We start from the raw sequence: 15595 nt of genomic DNA on the forward strand, positions 1-15595 counted from the left end.
CAATAATGTCACACTAGTGAAACAGAAGTGAACCATCCACTGAACAATGTAACCAGGGGAGTCATATGCAAGACACGGGAAGCCGTTTCGCTATGGGACTGGTCCTGGGAAGCAGTCCGTTGCAGGGCTGTGTCTCAGTTGAGCACCACCCATGAAGAAAGACATGGGCCAACTGGAAGGAATCGAGGAGAGGAAAGAAAACTGATCAGCTGTCCAGAAACCACGGCTGGGGAGGAAGGCAGAAAGAACTGGTGTTGTTCCTGGCAGAGAAGGGAAGACAGGAGGGAGTATATAACTGCCTTCAGCTCCGTAAATGTCGCTAAAAAGGTAATAAACCGTTGTGTTTGTCCAGTGAGGGACAGGTTAAAAAAAAGTGATGCATTTAAATTTTGCAACAAGGAACATTTTGGTTAGACTTCAGGGGAGAAAATTTCTTACTGCAAGGGTAGCTGGATGTTGTAATAGGTTGTCTAGGGAAGGTTTGAAATCACCACCACCAGAGGGTTTTAAGAAAAGGCTGGACAAATGCCTGCCAGGGATGAATTAGTACAATCTGGGATGGGAACAGGACATAGAGGTGCTGCAGTGGCACCTTTTGGTCTGAAAAATGGTGCTTTCAGTGTCTGGGCTGCCCACTTCTGTCCAGAGCCAGGAGGAGGAGCTGGATCAACTCGAGGGCCTGCTGGTTTTATTCTCAAGTACGCTGTGACTCTTTCAGTTAATGGGCAGGACTGGCAAAGGGCTGGAAGTATTTCTCTTTCCAAGTATCCCTTAATTAATTGAAAGGGAAGGTTGTCAAGTACCCAGCCAGAAGGGGAATAAAGATCTTCATGAGTCTGTGACTAATGCAGGATTTTACCTCCATTTATTCTCCCCAATGTCTTTGTTTTACCTTTGAGAAAAAAAGGAGGGTTTATTTTATTATTATTTCACGCCGTTTAACAGCTATTTATTTGCTGGCAAATGGAATGAATTCAGCTGGGATAAATCTCACTCATGCCAGCAACTTAGGTCAAAAACTTATTGTGTAGAAGATTTAAGAGCAAACTGGGGGTGTCATTTTCCATTCCATGGCCCACCCAGTTCCTGCTCTGTTTTTCCCTCCTTGACAGTATGTATTTCACTGTATGGGGTCAAGCAGGTTGGACATTTTTAATACTCCTTTTTTTTGTGATGTTGACAAGAGTCTATGGGAGTTGTAGTGGGAAAGAATGTGGAATTGAGCTGAAGGGTTTCTTCTCTCTCTTAATAGAAAACAGAAGATTGCTTGGGAGAGATCTGGCAAGGAGGGAAACCTTGCTGTCTCTTCGAGTTTGGAAAAAAAAGCATCCTTTCTCACTCCATCCTCCAAGCAGACTAGTCAGTGGATTTCCAGACGCAGGGTTTTGCAATGGGCAGGGGAGATAAAAGGCGCCTAGTCATTCTTCAAGGGGTGGAGCGGTCGGGGTCACCAGCTGCAGCCCCTGAGGGCTTCCCAACCTGCATCCCGTCGGCAGCCAGGAAATGCGGTTGGCTGGTGGGCAGTCACATTCCCATTTTCTGCCCAAGCTGGTGAAGGGTTGTAATTCCCCCAGATGCTCTCCTCCCTGCTTCACCGCTGAGTAACACTGGAGATTTTTGAGGTTCTGCAGCCATGTTATAGCTGGGGGCTTGACTGTAATTTTGCCAGTTGGCAGATGTAGATGCAATAAAGGTTACAGTGCTGGGTTTTGCACTGGGAATAATTGCTCATAGAGATCTGTACAGTGTCTGCAGCGTATACTTCACCTGGCTGGGAGATGAACCGCTGACCTTGACATAACAAGGCCCCATTTCTCATTGCCCTGGCTCAGCCAAGGCCTGGGAGATGCGGCTTTGCTTTACCATTTTCTCTGATGTGTTCTGGAAGGAAGCCATGACCTCTGCTTTCTGGCAGGGTATCACAAAGAAAGCAGAGCTGCTGTTTTCCAGGGAAATGCTATAAAACTGATTTGCGTGGGTTTGCTGGCAGAGAGCTGAAGCACAGGTGAGCTTCCCACATCTGCTGTGCAAAATGTGGGGCTCAAAGCAGAAGTGTTGAGGTACTCCCAGGATTGAAGGGGCGGGTATTCCTTTCCTCAAGGGTCTCAGGTGCCCCCCAAAAGGGGCAATGCTCATCCAGGCCCTGTGTTGCAGGCGCCACAAAGCAAGTGTGAGGGAGGCTGAAGCCTCTTGCCCAATACATTGCTGAGAACCAGTGGCTGAAGCTGGGATTGTAACCTGGCTTTCCTGTCTCGGTCCTGGGCTCGGGCTGGCTGGCAGTCTGCCCCTCGCGGGGCCGGTTGTGTGTCCTGGCCGGGCCAGGCTGGCGCCTGCCTCCATCCCGCCTTGTTGCATCATCCTTGCCCTGTTTGCAAATGGGTCGATTTTGCTTGTTGCAGCAGTTTCAGAGGTGCCTTGTTTGGTTTGATACCTTTTACCCATCGGATTTTTTTTTTAATGGTTTTCTGACCTTTCTCGGTTCTATACTCTCTTTTGTGCACTAAGATGTTGTGCAAAGGAAACACTGCATGTTTTAGGACAAAGCATGATTACACAGCCAGCCTGTAAGTGTTCAAGGGCTGGGATGGATGACCATGTCTTGCAGAATGGTCTCTTGGCACTGACGATTTCCAAATGGGAGGTAAAGTGGTGGAAAAATTCCTAAAACTTGCTGCCCCCCCCCCCCCACTTGCTCACTTTTTTCCCAGTGGTGTGTGTGGTGCCCATGTGTAGGTGTCTGTTGCAGTAACTAGAGACCAGTCTTCCAACTTCAAGAAGTGGCCACAGTGGGAATTTGGAGGAGATGACAGATTTGGGTCTGGGGGGGAGGAGGAAGGAAGGGTGTCACCACAGCCCTGTGGGGGGGCGGGACGAGGGCAGCAGTTCTCCAGGGTGACAGTCCCTGCACATGCAAGTTTGCCAGACTGCATGGGAAGTGGCTGGGGCATAACTGCTGAGCTGTTGCCCCAGCGAGCGCTTCACACACTTATAAGTGCTAGGAGGAAAGGTTAATCATAGCCAAAGCGTGGTGAAGTTTGCTCAGGTCGCAGCTTTTCTAAAGGCTTGACATTTCAAACAAGCAACAGCCTATGTCTGGGGACACTGCTGACTCGGACCTTTGGGGAGTAATGGGGTCAAACAGCACAGTTAATAATTACTGAAGCATGGTCAGCTCTGGGACCTGTCTCACTTCAGCTGCATGAACTGTTCCTCCAAAAAGTGCCTTCTGCTGAGCCAGCATGCTGGCCCAGCAGGCAACCTGAGCCATGCCAGGCATGGCAAGGTCCCGTCTTGCTCTGTGCGGTGCAGCTGGTTGGGTAGCGCGGAGCTCGTGGGGAATGCATGGCCCGTCCGAAGGACCAGGGAGAGCTGCGCTCACTGTTTGCTCCCAAAAGGAGCTGGAAACTGCGAGGGGGAACAAAAGGGCAGAAGGGAAAGGAAACTTGAGCTTTCCTAAAGGATTTTGCAAACTGCAAGTGATTGCACGGGGAAGCATCTTGTTCAGTAGCCATGACCATTCATTGACGAATGTGCTCATCTCTCCATAAGGCAAAAAAGTCCAGGTCACTTCCAGGTGAGTTTACAGGCAGCAAGACAGATATGGCAGAGGTATGCGCTGAGCATGGTGAATAAGCTTTACTTTCCCTTTCATTTAATAAGGTAGATATTTTATTTAGTCCCCTCTTGGTAGAAATGTGGTCACCCAAAGTATTGAGCTGGAGAATTTGGAGCAGCACCTGACCACCTGGTCTGCAGCCTTTCTTAAGGCCCTTCTCCTCCTGCTCTTTCTTAATTTACTGGGTAATATCACACTTCGAGCCAGGGCTGCTGTTTGTGTTTGGTGACGGACAGGCTGGTGAAGGTGCCTGGGACTGCTTCGTGGGGAAGGCACTGCACCGCAGGACGACATAGGTTGGAAGGAGCTCTGGAGGTCGCTCGTTCAACCCCTTGCTCGAAGTAGGGCCAGCTGAGAGCAGGTTGCTCAGGGCTTGTCCAGTGGGGTTTGTCATTGGGAGGAACAGGCTGCTTGCAAAGGCGACGTGCTCGCTGCATGCTAGGAAGGGTGGTGGGAACTCAGACACATGTAAAATACAAGACATTAAGGCCAGCAATCAAGAATCTTTGGTTGTAGATCCACTTCTGCCTGCCTCGCTCAGGGTAAGTTGTGGGGTAAGCTGAGGGTGGGGAGATCTGTGGTCTTCCCCACGCCTGCCACTTGCCATGGGATAGTTTGGGCACTCATCAGACACCCCCACGAGCTGATTCATCTCACAAACCTGGCAGAACTGAAACCAAGCGAAAGGAATAAGGGGGGGCTCATTTGCACTGGAGTAGTGTGTTGAATGGGCTCAGGGAGAGATCGGAGGAGCATCAGAGCCAGAAGAACATTAAAAAAGGTGAAAGATGGAAAGAACTGGCAGTAAGCGCCTGCTTTTTGGCAGCAAGAGGGCTAATGACACTGGCAAGGGGCGTTTCTGTGAGCTGCCCTGGAAGCTATGTGGTACGATGGGCTCGGAGGCTGGAGCGAGCGGGACAGGGTCTGCGGGATGGGGCCAGCAACGCTTGGCGCTCACCGCTGCCCTTCCTGACTTGGGCAGGGACTTTTTTTTAAGAAAAAACTTTATTCTTGCTGTGTGTGTGTTTTGAAAAGGGGCTTGGGAACAATGCGGATTAACAAGCAGCTAGAGAATTAAACGCAGGGCTTGAGCCTTCAAATGTGTGCGCATTTCAGAGCGAGTGTTTGTGCCAAGATAAACCTCATCAGGAATAAACATCGTTCGACATGAAAGGCTAATTGCAGATTGGAGCTCCGCATGTAGGAGGAGGGAATTTTCACCAATTAAAGTGGAACTTTTCTGTTTTTCATAAAATTGCTGGATAAGAAACAGCCAGGGCTTGGTGAGGTGTAGTGGGAGATGTTTGACAGCACCATAAATGGCTTTGCAGAGCCCACTTTTACCAGTTTTCTCTTTCCTCTGACAAGCCCGTGAGAAGAGCTGTGGCCGTTGTTATCTTTATGACAGGTACAGCACTTGCAAGAGAAATCGCCGGGTGTTTTGCCTTGGCCAAACAGTCCGTTGAGTTTGTTTTGATGCCCTGGCCTCTCACTGGAGGGACTCGAGCAACGTGCTGCGTGGTTGTGCTGAGCCTCCAGAACTTGTCTTTTTTTCCATACTAAAGAGTCTCTGCCATTTTGCTTAGGCAGGAGTTGTGTTAGGCACTAGGTGTTTTTACACAAACGTCTGTAGAGCCGTGAAACTTGAGGAGCTCCCACCTGAATGGGTGGTTACTGGTGTCTGGTCGGGGGAAGACCTGGCACGAGGGAATCTGTTGCTTGCTCCAACCTGGAGTCACTTGTTAGATAAAGAAACATCATGAGAGACTACAATAGCAAGATCTCCGAATTTCTTGTGGGTCTAGATCATGGAAGGATATTTGCAGCTGTTGGTGGGTCTGAGCCCATATGTCCTGATGTGGTTTTACAGGATCGTAGAAATCCCTCCTTAGTGTTGAGATTAAGTTCTTACAACCAGAAGTCCCGTTTCTTTGGTAACCTTAGTATGTGGTAGGTGAATCATCTCTCAAAAATTGTAAACCAGGAGACGCAGAGAAGAAAACCTTCCCGGCCTGCTGAGAGAAGTGCTCGGAGTAAAATCCCAGCTTGGGCATATGGTGGTTTTCATCTGCAGAGCACATGCTGCTTTATTGCTTTTGGATGAGTTTCACAAGGATTTGCATTTCTGGACTGGCTCTGGATTTTTCAAGGCCAGGCCCTTTGTCCTTCTCAAAGGACAAATACTCCTCCCATGTTTACAGCATGTCTTTGGTGCGTGGTCCCAGAGCCTCGCTGTGGAGGGGAAAGACATAATTTAGTTCAGACATGGGCCTGAACACCATTTTGCCCTAACTAGGCTTCAGTTTTATGGTTTTGGAATAAAACGATACAAAATGTGGCTTGGGCTGAATTTCGGAGATATTCAGTGCACAAACCTCATGCAAACACTTTGTGCCTGCTTCTTGCCAAGCAAAACCATGGATTTGTCTCTGTCTCTACTTAACATGGCCGCAGGGCTGCTAATATTGGGACTTTTTCACACATAAGCTGATATCCTTCACTTAGCGGTTAAAGGAGACTGAAATGGCTGGTGCAGCAAGGAGAGACAGAGCAACGCTTGCCGGCAGCAAGAAGCAGAAGGGAGGTCCTCGGGATTTTAATCGCTGCCATTTGCTCAGCAACCAGCTATTGCGGCAGGATGATCCCTGTCTGCAGCGCCAAGGTCTGGGAGGGGATCTTGGGGTCATCTCTGTCATATTCCCTGCACTTTAATATTCCCTGAATCCTTGAGAGAGGCAGAAGGGAGAGAGCTCAGATGAGGAAAGATGTGATTTTGTGGGGGGAGGAAGGGGGTTCAAAATTCATTTCCAGCCTATTCTGTTCCAATGCCTCGGGCTCCTGAAACAGTCACAAACTTATTTTTAGAAGTCTTCTATGGCAAAGACTTGATGGACATGCTTTACATTCTGATCTCTGTTTTATTATTCTTGGTCTCAGGACCATGCAGCAATGATGGTAGCTAATGGCTTTATCCTGCTAACACTTCTCCTATGTCATCCACATTCTTCCTTTGTTCCTTGTAATATGGCTAAGAATAGGACACTGAAAAGAGGTCTTATGTCAGACCTGGCCTTGTGCTGACTTGCAATTTTGTTAGTTTTCCTCAACAAATTACAAACAGACAGTGAAGTTTGTTACAAATTTGACTTGTAAAAATCCATGATGGGTGAAATGTTGCTGGGTGGATATCCGTGATGCCCAGCTGCATTGCAAAAGGTGTTAGGAGTTTCTGGAAACCAGTTGGTCCGGTTTGGGTGCACACGCTCTCGTTGGGGACCTTGAGTTTAGTGGAGCTGTAGCAAATTTGAACTTGACTTGGAAGTGGGGTGGACAGTCATGAGCAGCAGGGTCACATCAGCTTCAAGACGCGCGGCTCCTCGGCCGAACTGTGGTAGTGGTGGCATGTGTGGTCAGCCTGCTGTGATGGGACACGTGAAGTACGTTGGCTTCATTGCTTTGCGGTGGGTCATCTAACTCCAGTTGAGCTCCGCCTGCAGCAGGGGAAGAGACCATGTGTGGTCTGTAAATATGGCTTGGTTGATGAATGGTAATTCATTAACCCCGATAAATATTATTGTCTCTGCACCGCCAGTTGAAGCAATGTCCTTTGTGAACGTGTGCTGCGTGTCAGCTTGACAGGGGGAGATGTCCCAGCTTGTTCCGAGCTGGGACAGCGCATGCAAGGCAGAGTTTGGGTCCGAATGATTCATTTTATTCCAATGTCCAGGTTATTTTCCAACTGGGCCTGTCAGAAGGCAGGGGGGAAGTTAGCAAAGCTCTATAAACAAGGACTTTGCTATGAAGCTTTAGGATACGCTACCAAGCAGGGTCTGCTAAACACTTAATGAGTTTGTGTGTCCTCTAATGCAGTGGGGCCAGGTGGACTGTGTCGGTGCGTTTTCAAGCTGCCTGCTGCAACACCGCCTGTCTTTCGGAGGAAACCCAGCTGTCTGTCTGCTCCGCAGAAGCTGCTCCTTAGCTGCCGCTCAGACCCAGGCACATTTCCCTTCCTTTCACATGCTGTGACGACCTCCTTAGGCTGTGACTTTGCATCTGCCTTTATTCACTTCTTGGCAGATCTTCCCCAGAGTGGACTTGGCCTATGCTGGGTGTCAAGTGTGATAGATCAAGCTGTTAGGAGAAATTCAGGCTTTACTTTGAGTGAGCAACAAAATGACACAGAAGTTGCTTTGTAAAGGAGTAAGATAAAACATCTGCTGGATTTTGACTGCATGGAGAGAGTTTTTATGGTCTACTGCCTCCCAGGGCCTGCAAGGCCCAGGCCACCAGAGGATGGGGACCAAGTCAGGCTGGGAAGCCCTTTGAAGATGTGTGATGAGGTCTGTAAGTCAGCAGGGCTCCAGCTGCCTTCCCTGTACCTGGAAAAGCATTGCCAATCCCGGCACAAGGCGAAAAATTACTTGATGTCTTGGAGGAAAGATGTGGTTGGGCAGGTGTGGGTGCCTCATCTCGTGCTGCCCAGTCTGAACAAAGCTTAGCGCTTGCAGCATCCAGCCCCCTCCCAGCAAAGCCACCCGAGGGGGAGAAACGGAGGGAAACAAGGGAAGACACTTCCTACGCGGGCCCGGCGCCGGATCTGAAGTCACCTCCTGGTCCTTGATCCATCCAGACTGAGGAATTTGGGTCAGTGGGAAGACTGCATAGCTGGGAACGACGTCCCTTCCTTTCGTCTCCCAGGAGATTAATTTTTAAAGGAACAAATAGACTAGACTGCATGTACCTCATGGTATGCTTTTTAATGATGTTTTCCTGAAAACTTTAACAATGAGCTGAATACCAGAGGGAATTTGGATCTCTGTCTCGGAGTGATTACGTTTTCCCCTGTTGTTTCTTACCTTGCTCCAGTTTTCTGTTCCCAGCTTGTTTTGCTCTGTGACTCCCGGAAACCTTTTCTTGGATAATGGCAGGGAAGGGAGCCTGGCATCTTTTGGAGATGGCCTTGTTGGAAAGAAAGCATGTCAGTGTCAGGCTCCTGGGACCGCACTCTGGACCGAAACTCTTTGATCACCTCCGGTGTCGTGGTGTCGTGAACTCATTGCAGTGTGTAGACGCTCACTATGCTGGTGCGTTGGGACACCACCTTGGCGTTCACAGGACCTTTAGCGTCCCCATGTAATGCCAGCCCATGGGTCCCAATGCCCCACTGCTGGGGTATCTACCAAGCACCCACTGCTGCTGGTGTCCCCGGGACCGGTGTCACCTGCCTGCTGGGGCAACACGGCAGCTGAAGCACGCCTGATACCAGGCTCCCCCCTTGTAGGCCCAACTAGGCCCACCTAGATGTCATAGGGCAGTTGAGCAAATGGGTGTGGGATCTGCAAGGGATTTCTTAAGGAGAAAAGCGCTCCTTGCTTTGAGCAGCACACGAGGCGGTGCGGCTGCAGGACATGCAGAAGCACGTGCCTTTCTGCACTGATTTCCTCCCCGGTTTGCAGGCCGGCTTGTCGAAGCCAGCCCTGGCCCTTTGGGGACTGCCTTCCCTGCCAGCTCTAAGGATGGCTCGACTGTGAACATTGACTCCTCCGAGCCCTGACTGAGTGGGGCGGGGGAAAAGACAGCTTGACTTGGCCTAGGTGCCTCCATCTCTCCATTTCATCCGTTCCCTCCTCGGAGATGTTCAGCCGCTTTCTTCCTCCTGCCCGTGCTGAAGGCCATGTTGTAAGTGGCAGCTTGCTTTGAGCCAGCGACAGCATTGCTGACCCCACGTTTAAAAATCATGTCGTCTTCACTCCCCCCAACACACGCAAAGGGAGAGTGCTTTAAATGGGATTTTTTTTTAGGTAAAAAGTGGCTTAGGAAGTGTTTTGTATTTGTGGAAAGGCATCCCTCAGAGGGTGGGCTTTTTGGCTGCGGAGCACATGCAGGACCTTGTGACCAGGCTCCCTAGGGGGATCAGGCTGGAGACTTTACTGAACTCGTTTCGCCCTGCACAACACTCAGCTTTAACCGTTTCGGAGCCTGTTTGGCTGCACGCCGGGTGCCAAGCGAGGCGTTCCCGCCGCACAGAGCCCCTCCAGGGCAGCGCGGGGTCTCGGCAGCGGCGCCGAGCGGGGAGATGCTGCACAAAAGGAGCGTTGTTCTCCCTGCTGTCGCGGTGAGCCCGCACCAGGAGTGCCGGGCGGGTTTGCGGATGCTCGGTTGCGCTGGCAGCGTGGCCTCTCCCAGCCGATGAGCCATTTCGCCCTGCGGAGAGACGGCTCCAAAATAAGCCCCTTCAACTCTGGCTTCCAGTAAGCGGTTGGACTCACAGCACCTTGAGACTCGATCAAGTCTTAACCTGGTTCGCATCCAAATTATGCACAGTACTTGAACTAAGTCCAATCCAGCGCTGAGCTGGATTTTATCCATATTTTCGTTTAGACTCTGCTGCAACAGTGCTTGATCACACTGCATTGCTGATAAGACTTCATGTGTCTTGTGGGGGCTTGTATTTGTGTATTTAAATGTATCGCCTCGATTACCTGACAGAGGATTTTTGAGGTGTGGCTGGGCTAGGAATTAACGATCCAATCCAAAACCCATTGAAATCAGAAGCAAGATTCCCCTTTTTTTCCTGTGGGCTTTGACTCAAGTCCCAACTTCTCTAACATCTGAAGAGCTGCTAAATTGATGTCGTGACGACAGCTGATTAAACCCAGTGCATTTTCCACCTGAGGAGAGGAGATGTCTGCCGTTAGTATCAGCAGTGATCGATCCAGGAAAGTCCACGAGACACTTGAATATCATGTTAAGCACATTTCCAAAAATGAGTTCGTTTAGCTGCTGCAGGAGCTGTGTTCATCACAGTGCAGAGCAGGTCTGGAGACTCCAGGTCCATAACTATACAGGCAGGCTTGGTGCTAAATGCCGTAGGAATCCTGATTTTTCTGAGCTGTGATTTCTCACCGTTGCTTTCCTCCGGCCTCTCCCTGAAACTTGGTAAAATGAACTCTCTGGGAGATACAAGAGCCTTCTTCACTGCAGCTTTGCTGGCACAGCTCCCTCCCTCTCCCACGTTCTGCTTCCTGCCAGATAAAATACAAGGGTGGTTGTGAAACCCGCTGTTGGGGGGTTACTTCAGTGCGAATCGCTAAGCATCCCTGAAGAAAACAGAGCACGGGCCTGGGCCTTAGCAGCTTTCTCGTGCCTGGAGATCGAGAGGAAGGCTCCTCACGGCTCCATGTCTCGGGCAGCTGGATCTCCACCAGCCTTCCCGGCTTCCCGGGCCGCTGGGAGGGCTGGCTTGGTTGTGAAGCGCTGTGGAGACAAAAGCGTACTCTGGAAGTGAGGCTATTGTTCTTACTAATTTTAACTTGATGTTATTACTGAAAACTATTTTTATTCATTGCTTGTGGTAAGCTGTTTCTGTAAGGTAGAGCAATTTGCCATGGGAATCTTTTTGTTGTTTACCGATTCCAGTTGAGCGATATCTCCCTTTGCAAACTGAAATCTGTAGCAGCTTCACAGCTCCCATCGCTGAGCCTCTCGCGTTGGGTTTGCTTTGATCCGCACAGGTAAGCGGGCGTTTTGGGCCAGAGATTGATACTGCTCATTTGCATGTAAATCTCAGGGTTATTAAGATCAGAATCTGGCCCTTTAAATTAAATACCTGCTTTATGCTTTTATTTCCGTGTTTCTTAAAGCAATTTCCAAAAATAACAAACTTCAAACATGATGGGGCCATCTAACATTTTACTGCCTTGGCTGCAGAAGAAGGAACATTTCTGAAAGTATATTATCCAATTTAACGAGCCTTTCCCATCCTGGCTTTTCTCCCACCCCTCACCCCCTTTTGTAGTTGTTTTGGACGGCTCTTTGGAGTGGTGCCATCTAATCCTATTAGAAGGACTTTCATTACACTGTGCGCTGTGTTTATACCCAAGAAAATTAGCTAGAGAGGGGGTCTGCTCCCTCTCCCTCTCTCCTTTTAATTTCAGATTGTGTTGAGACAGGATCCAAGTGAGTCCCAAAAGGTTTCTGCTAGGCCTCTGCTTTTCTTTTTTTACTTCAGTTGGAATTTATTAAGGAATACTTCAGAGTAAATTGGGTTCTTGAGAACTTGTAATTAATTTGGAAGGGTCAGTTCTTCCCAGGCTGAAGAGGGCTTCTTTGTGTGGTCCCTTTTGAAAGGCAGAGACTGAAGAGGCTGTTATGTAGCAGGGATTTTCTTTTAATAGGGACCTGGCTATTTTCTGAAAATCTCACGGCTATTGAAGGCTGTTACTGAGCGGGGCTAAAACGGTTTGCAGAGCTCTTAGTTTTGGTGCAAGCGGCTGGTCATGCGCTGGAGTCTGGCCGGGAAGGCAGCCGGGACCCTGCATTTCCCGGAGAGCCGGTGGTGCAGCCTGGACAGTGAATCGCTGGGGCCCTGGGAGCAGAGCCGTGCCACAAAGGTCATCTCGCTCTTATTTATAGAGAGATCTGTCAGCGGGTGGCAACACGTGGAGGCCAGCAGGCAGGGGGGTCCATCCGAGGAGTGCGGGCGCAGTACGGCGCGGGCCAGCCCGCAGAGGTGGCTCGAGGTCCCCACATTAGTCCCCACTCCACGCTGCTGGTCCAACACCCCGGGTCAGCAGGAGGATCACCTCTGGAGAATTTACGCCACGGAGAAATACCTTCTGTTGCAGAACCGCATCTCACAGAAGCTAAAACATGATGCCGTCAAGACGTGTGGGGGCGGGAGGGAGGAACGAGCCCGGGGTCAGGCGGATCTTTGTCTGGTGGCACTTCCCTGGAGAGCCAGCGTCTGCTGGGCTGCCCTGCCTGCCCGTTTGGTGGTCGTCGCTGTGGGATCAGGCTGCTTTCTGCTCCAGCACAGATTCGCTCTTTCCACGTGGTGCCTGGGAAGGCGATGGAACTGCGGTGGCTGCAGGGAGAGCAGCCCGCGTGCAGCAGCTGAGACAGCGAGGGCGGGTGAGGAGCGATCCTCGTCATGGCGCTTGGTCAGAGCTGGGCGCTGGTAGCGACTGAGGATTTAGCATGGGACCGTGCGAGGAGACTGCAGTCATTCGTGTTTGCAAGGGAGCCAAGCAGATCCTGGTGTCATCTTCTCCGCGCTTTGCTTTGCAGCCTTGTCGTCTGTGAAATGAAGCCTCTAGCACTGACCCAACTGGACCTCTGTCCTCCTCCTCTTCATGTGAGTCCTCCTCTTCATGTGAAAAGGCCGTCTGCATCTCCATGGCTTGGAGTGCGGTATCAAGTGCTCCGATGCTAGTGTAGGAGCTCATTGCGCATTGAGAGATGCTCCTCAAGCCTCAAAATTTCACCAGTTCGGTGCTCTGCAGATCTCCTCCCACCGTGGCCTGACGGCCATCAGTCTGTCCTAGAGCACTGGCTCTTCCCTTCTCATCTGTCTGTCCCTCTCCCCTGCCTTCCTCTGAGCCCCACACCCTGAAGAGGAGACCTTGCTTGGTCAAGACCTACCACCTCCTGCACTGCGTTCCCAGTTTGCGTCTCCTCAGAGCTTGCAGACAGACTTTTGTTTACCACATTGCTTTTCTTGAAAGCCTGCCTTTCTTGTAGAAAGCAGTTAAAGAAACCATGAAAAAGAGAAGGTGGAGGGCAGGGAGAAGAGGAAGGGCTGAACTGATCTTATAATAATGAAAGTTTCTTAAAAAAGACAGAGAGACAGACAGTGGTTTTCTCCAGAAGTAGGTAGAAAGGAGACATGAGGTCATGTTCCTGCCTGGATATCACCCAACAGAGCTGGGGGTGTAATTTAACCTGATGTTGCTTTGTGGGTCTCTCTGAGCTTTCTGAACGCAGTTTTGAGAACATAGTAGTGGTGAGACATTAATCAGGGAGAGCTATCCCTTCCCACGACTGTGGTGTCTTTTTTTTTTTTTTTTTAACTTCTGGACCATGCCAGTCTCGCTCGGTAGGACTTGGACCTCATCCTTTTAAGTGTTGCCATTTCTCTGGTTTTCATTTCTTGATGACGTCCAGGTCCAATAATTTGAATATCGTGAGCTGCTTGCTAGTGTCTGTTGTTCATAAAATTGCCATTTAATTAATCAGCCTCGCTGGTTCTGCTTTGGGTACATCCTATTGCCGGTGGGTTAAGGAAGAGCACTGCAATGAAAAAAACACATTCAGCATTGTAAGAAAAGCTTCATGGCAAACAGGGGAGGGTAAGAAATCCTGGCTCTCTAGGGAGTGGAGAACAATGACAGATAATTGCGGCGCCTAAAAAGACAGAGCTATAACTCAGGCTATCGAGCTCCTAATAGCCAAGAAGTGGGCATGGGGGGCTCTGAGGTCCTCTGAATCCATGAGTGCTCTTGGCCGTAGAGGCCGTGTTTAGAAAGAGCATCAACATTATACAGGCTGTAAGAGCAACCAGGAGAAGGTGTTGCAAGCTGGGCTTCTTTCCTAGGACACGTAGGAACCCAGCAGAGGTGAATAAAAGAAAAAATTAGACGTGCCCCCCTCACGCGTGTAAAGACACTAAGCGCTGCTGACCTCACCACGATCAGATGTTAGCAAGGGCGCCTGCGCTCGCTGACTCTGGCGAGGAACGCAAGCATTAACAGTCTTATTTGTGAACTGTATTGTTAACTAAGTGCGTAACGGGATGGCCTCTCTGCTGAGACCACCTCCAAGGCTGGAATCGGCCCCTGATTTGCTCTGTGCTGTTTTTTCTCTAACTCACACGTGTTCATTAAACAATCCTGACTTTCGTGTTTCTTCTCTCTCTCTCACTCTTCCTAGCATGGGTCGGTGCCTTGGCCATGGGGATGGTTTTTTTCTGCTCCCCCATCGTGAGCATCTTCACGGACCGGATCGGCTGCAGGACAACAGCAGCCTCAGGAGCTGCCATTGCTTTCATTGGACTCCTCTCCAGTTCGTTCACCAAGTAAGGCTGCACTCACCTGGCTGGGGGGCTGAGGGGCCACCCAGCCCCTTGGCAAGCTGCTCTTTTTAATTGTTCTCCCCAAATCCCCTGCTAACGCGTTGTTGCTGCCTTTTGGTGCAGATCAGGTGTTTTCAATCTAGCTAAGAGGTCTCCTGGCACTGCTGCAGCCCATGTGCAGCCCGCATGCACATGGCATGTTACTGTCCAGACTGAGTCCTGAGTTGCTCTTTTGTCCGTAAATAACAAGGGAATGAACTTTACCTGAGTGAGGAACTTTGCTTTACAGGATTTCAGCTTTTGGGAGCTTCTCTGCTCACGTGCTCTTAAATTTCTGTGACCTTCATTTGATCTTTATGACAAGCAACGAGAAGTTGGCATGCCCCTCACAGGCACCTCGAAAGAGACACTTGTGGACAAAATTGTTGTCCTTTGCGAACAATTTTGCATTTGGCACTGAAAGTAAAATAATATTTAGCATAATATTTGACTGGTTACACCTGGCAAGAGTTAATGGAGCTCACTAAAGCATAATGTGCTGAAGGGAGGCTGAAAGTTTCCGTGTACAGGAGACTGGAAGTCAGGAACGTAGATGGGGTTTGGAGCAGTTTGTGCTGTTCCCAGACTGGCTCTGGCTCCAAAGCTTGCTGGTTTTGACACAATACAGAATGATTGCTACTCCCAATTTTCCATGGCCGATCCTTTCCCATAAATTTCCGTTGGCAGCCTGTCACCGATGTGCATTTTGATGGTATGTCTACCTGATTCGGTGTGATGATAGTTTTTCTGACCCAGCGCATTTGCATCTTTAGGGAAGCAAAAGAGGTCACCCCCGGTGTCCTCATCCTGTGTGTCTCTCCTTAGCTATAGTCTCAAAAGCTCAGTACTTGGGCACCATGGAGGCATCCTCCAAAGCACCATTTGCCCAAGCTTGTCTGAATAGAAATGTTGCTGGCAGTTGGATTTCAGTTGAAATCAATATTGTTTTAATTAAAATGCTCCCAGAAGTGTTTTTTAAAGCGAACACACACTTGTTCCACAGAGGACGACTTGCCTGCCCAGAGCTGCCTTTGTGCCAGGCTCACTGCCGGGGAGGTCGGCCTCCGGCAACTGGCTGAGCAGGACCT

The 15595-nt window shown here is 49.9% G+C and overlaps 1 protein-coding gene across 4 annotated transcripts in view; it reads left to right on the forward strand.

The window, feature by feature from the left end:
* The window catches only part of SLC16A2 (solute carrier family 16 member 2), a 53018-nt gene that overhangs the window by 24389 nt on the left and 13034 nt on the right, over positions 1-15595 (forward strand). For all 4 annotated transcript variants that reach the window (XR_010390991.1, XM_064518103.1, XM_026099856.2 and 1 more), the window contains one exon: positions 14327-14471. Coding sequence is in view for 3 of the 4 variants with exons in the window: in XM_026099856.2 (XP_025955641.2) it covers positions 14327-14471 (145 nt within the window). In the remaining variant the exon portion in view is untranslated. The remainder of the gene's footprint in view (positions 1-14326; positions 14472-15595) is intronic.

Source organism: Dromaius novaehollandiae, chromosome 11, assembly GCF_036370855.1.
Source record: "Dromaius novaehollandiae isolate bDroNov1 chromosome 11, bDroNov1.hap1, whole genome shotgun sequence".
In the NCBI taxonomy this organism is placed as follows: domain Eukaryota; kingdom Metazoa; phylum Chordata; class Aves; order Casuariiformes; family Dromaiidae; genus Dromaius; species Dromaius novaehollandiae.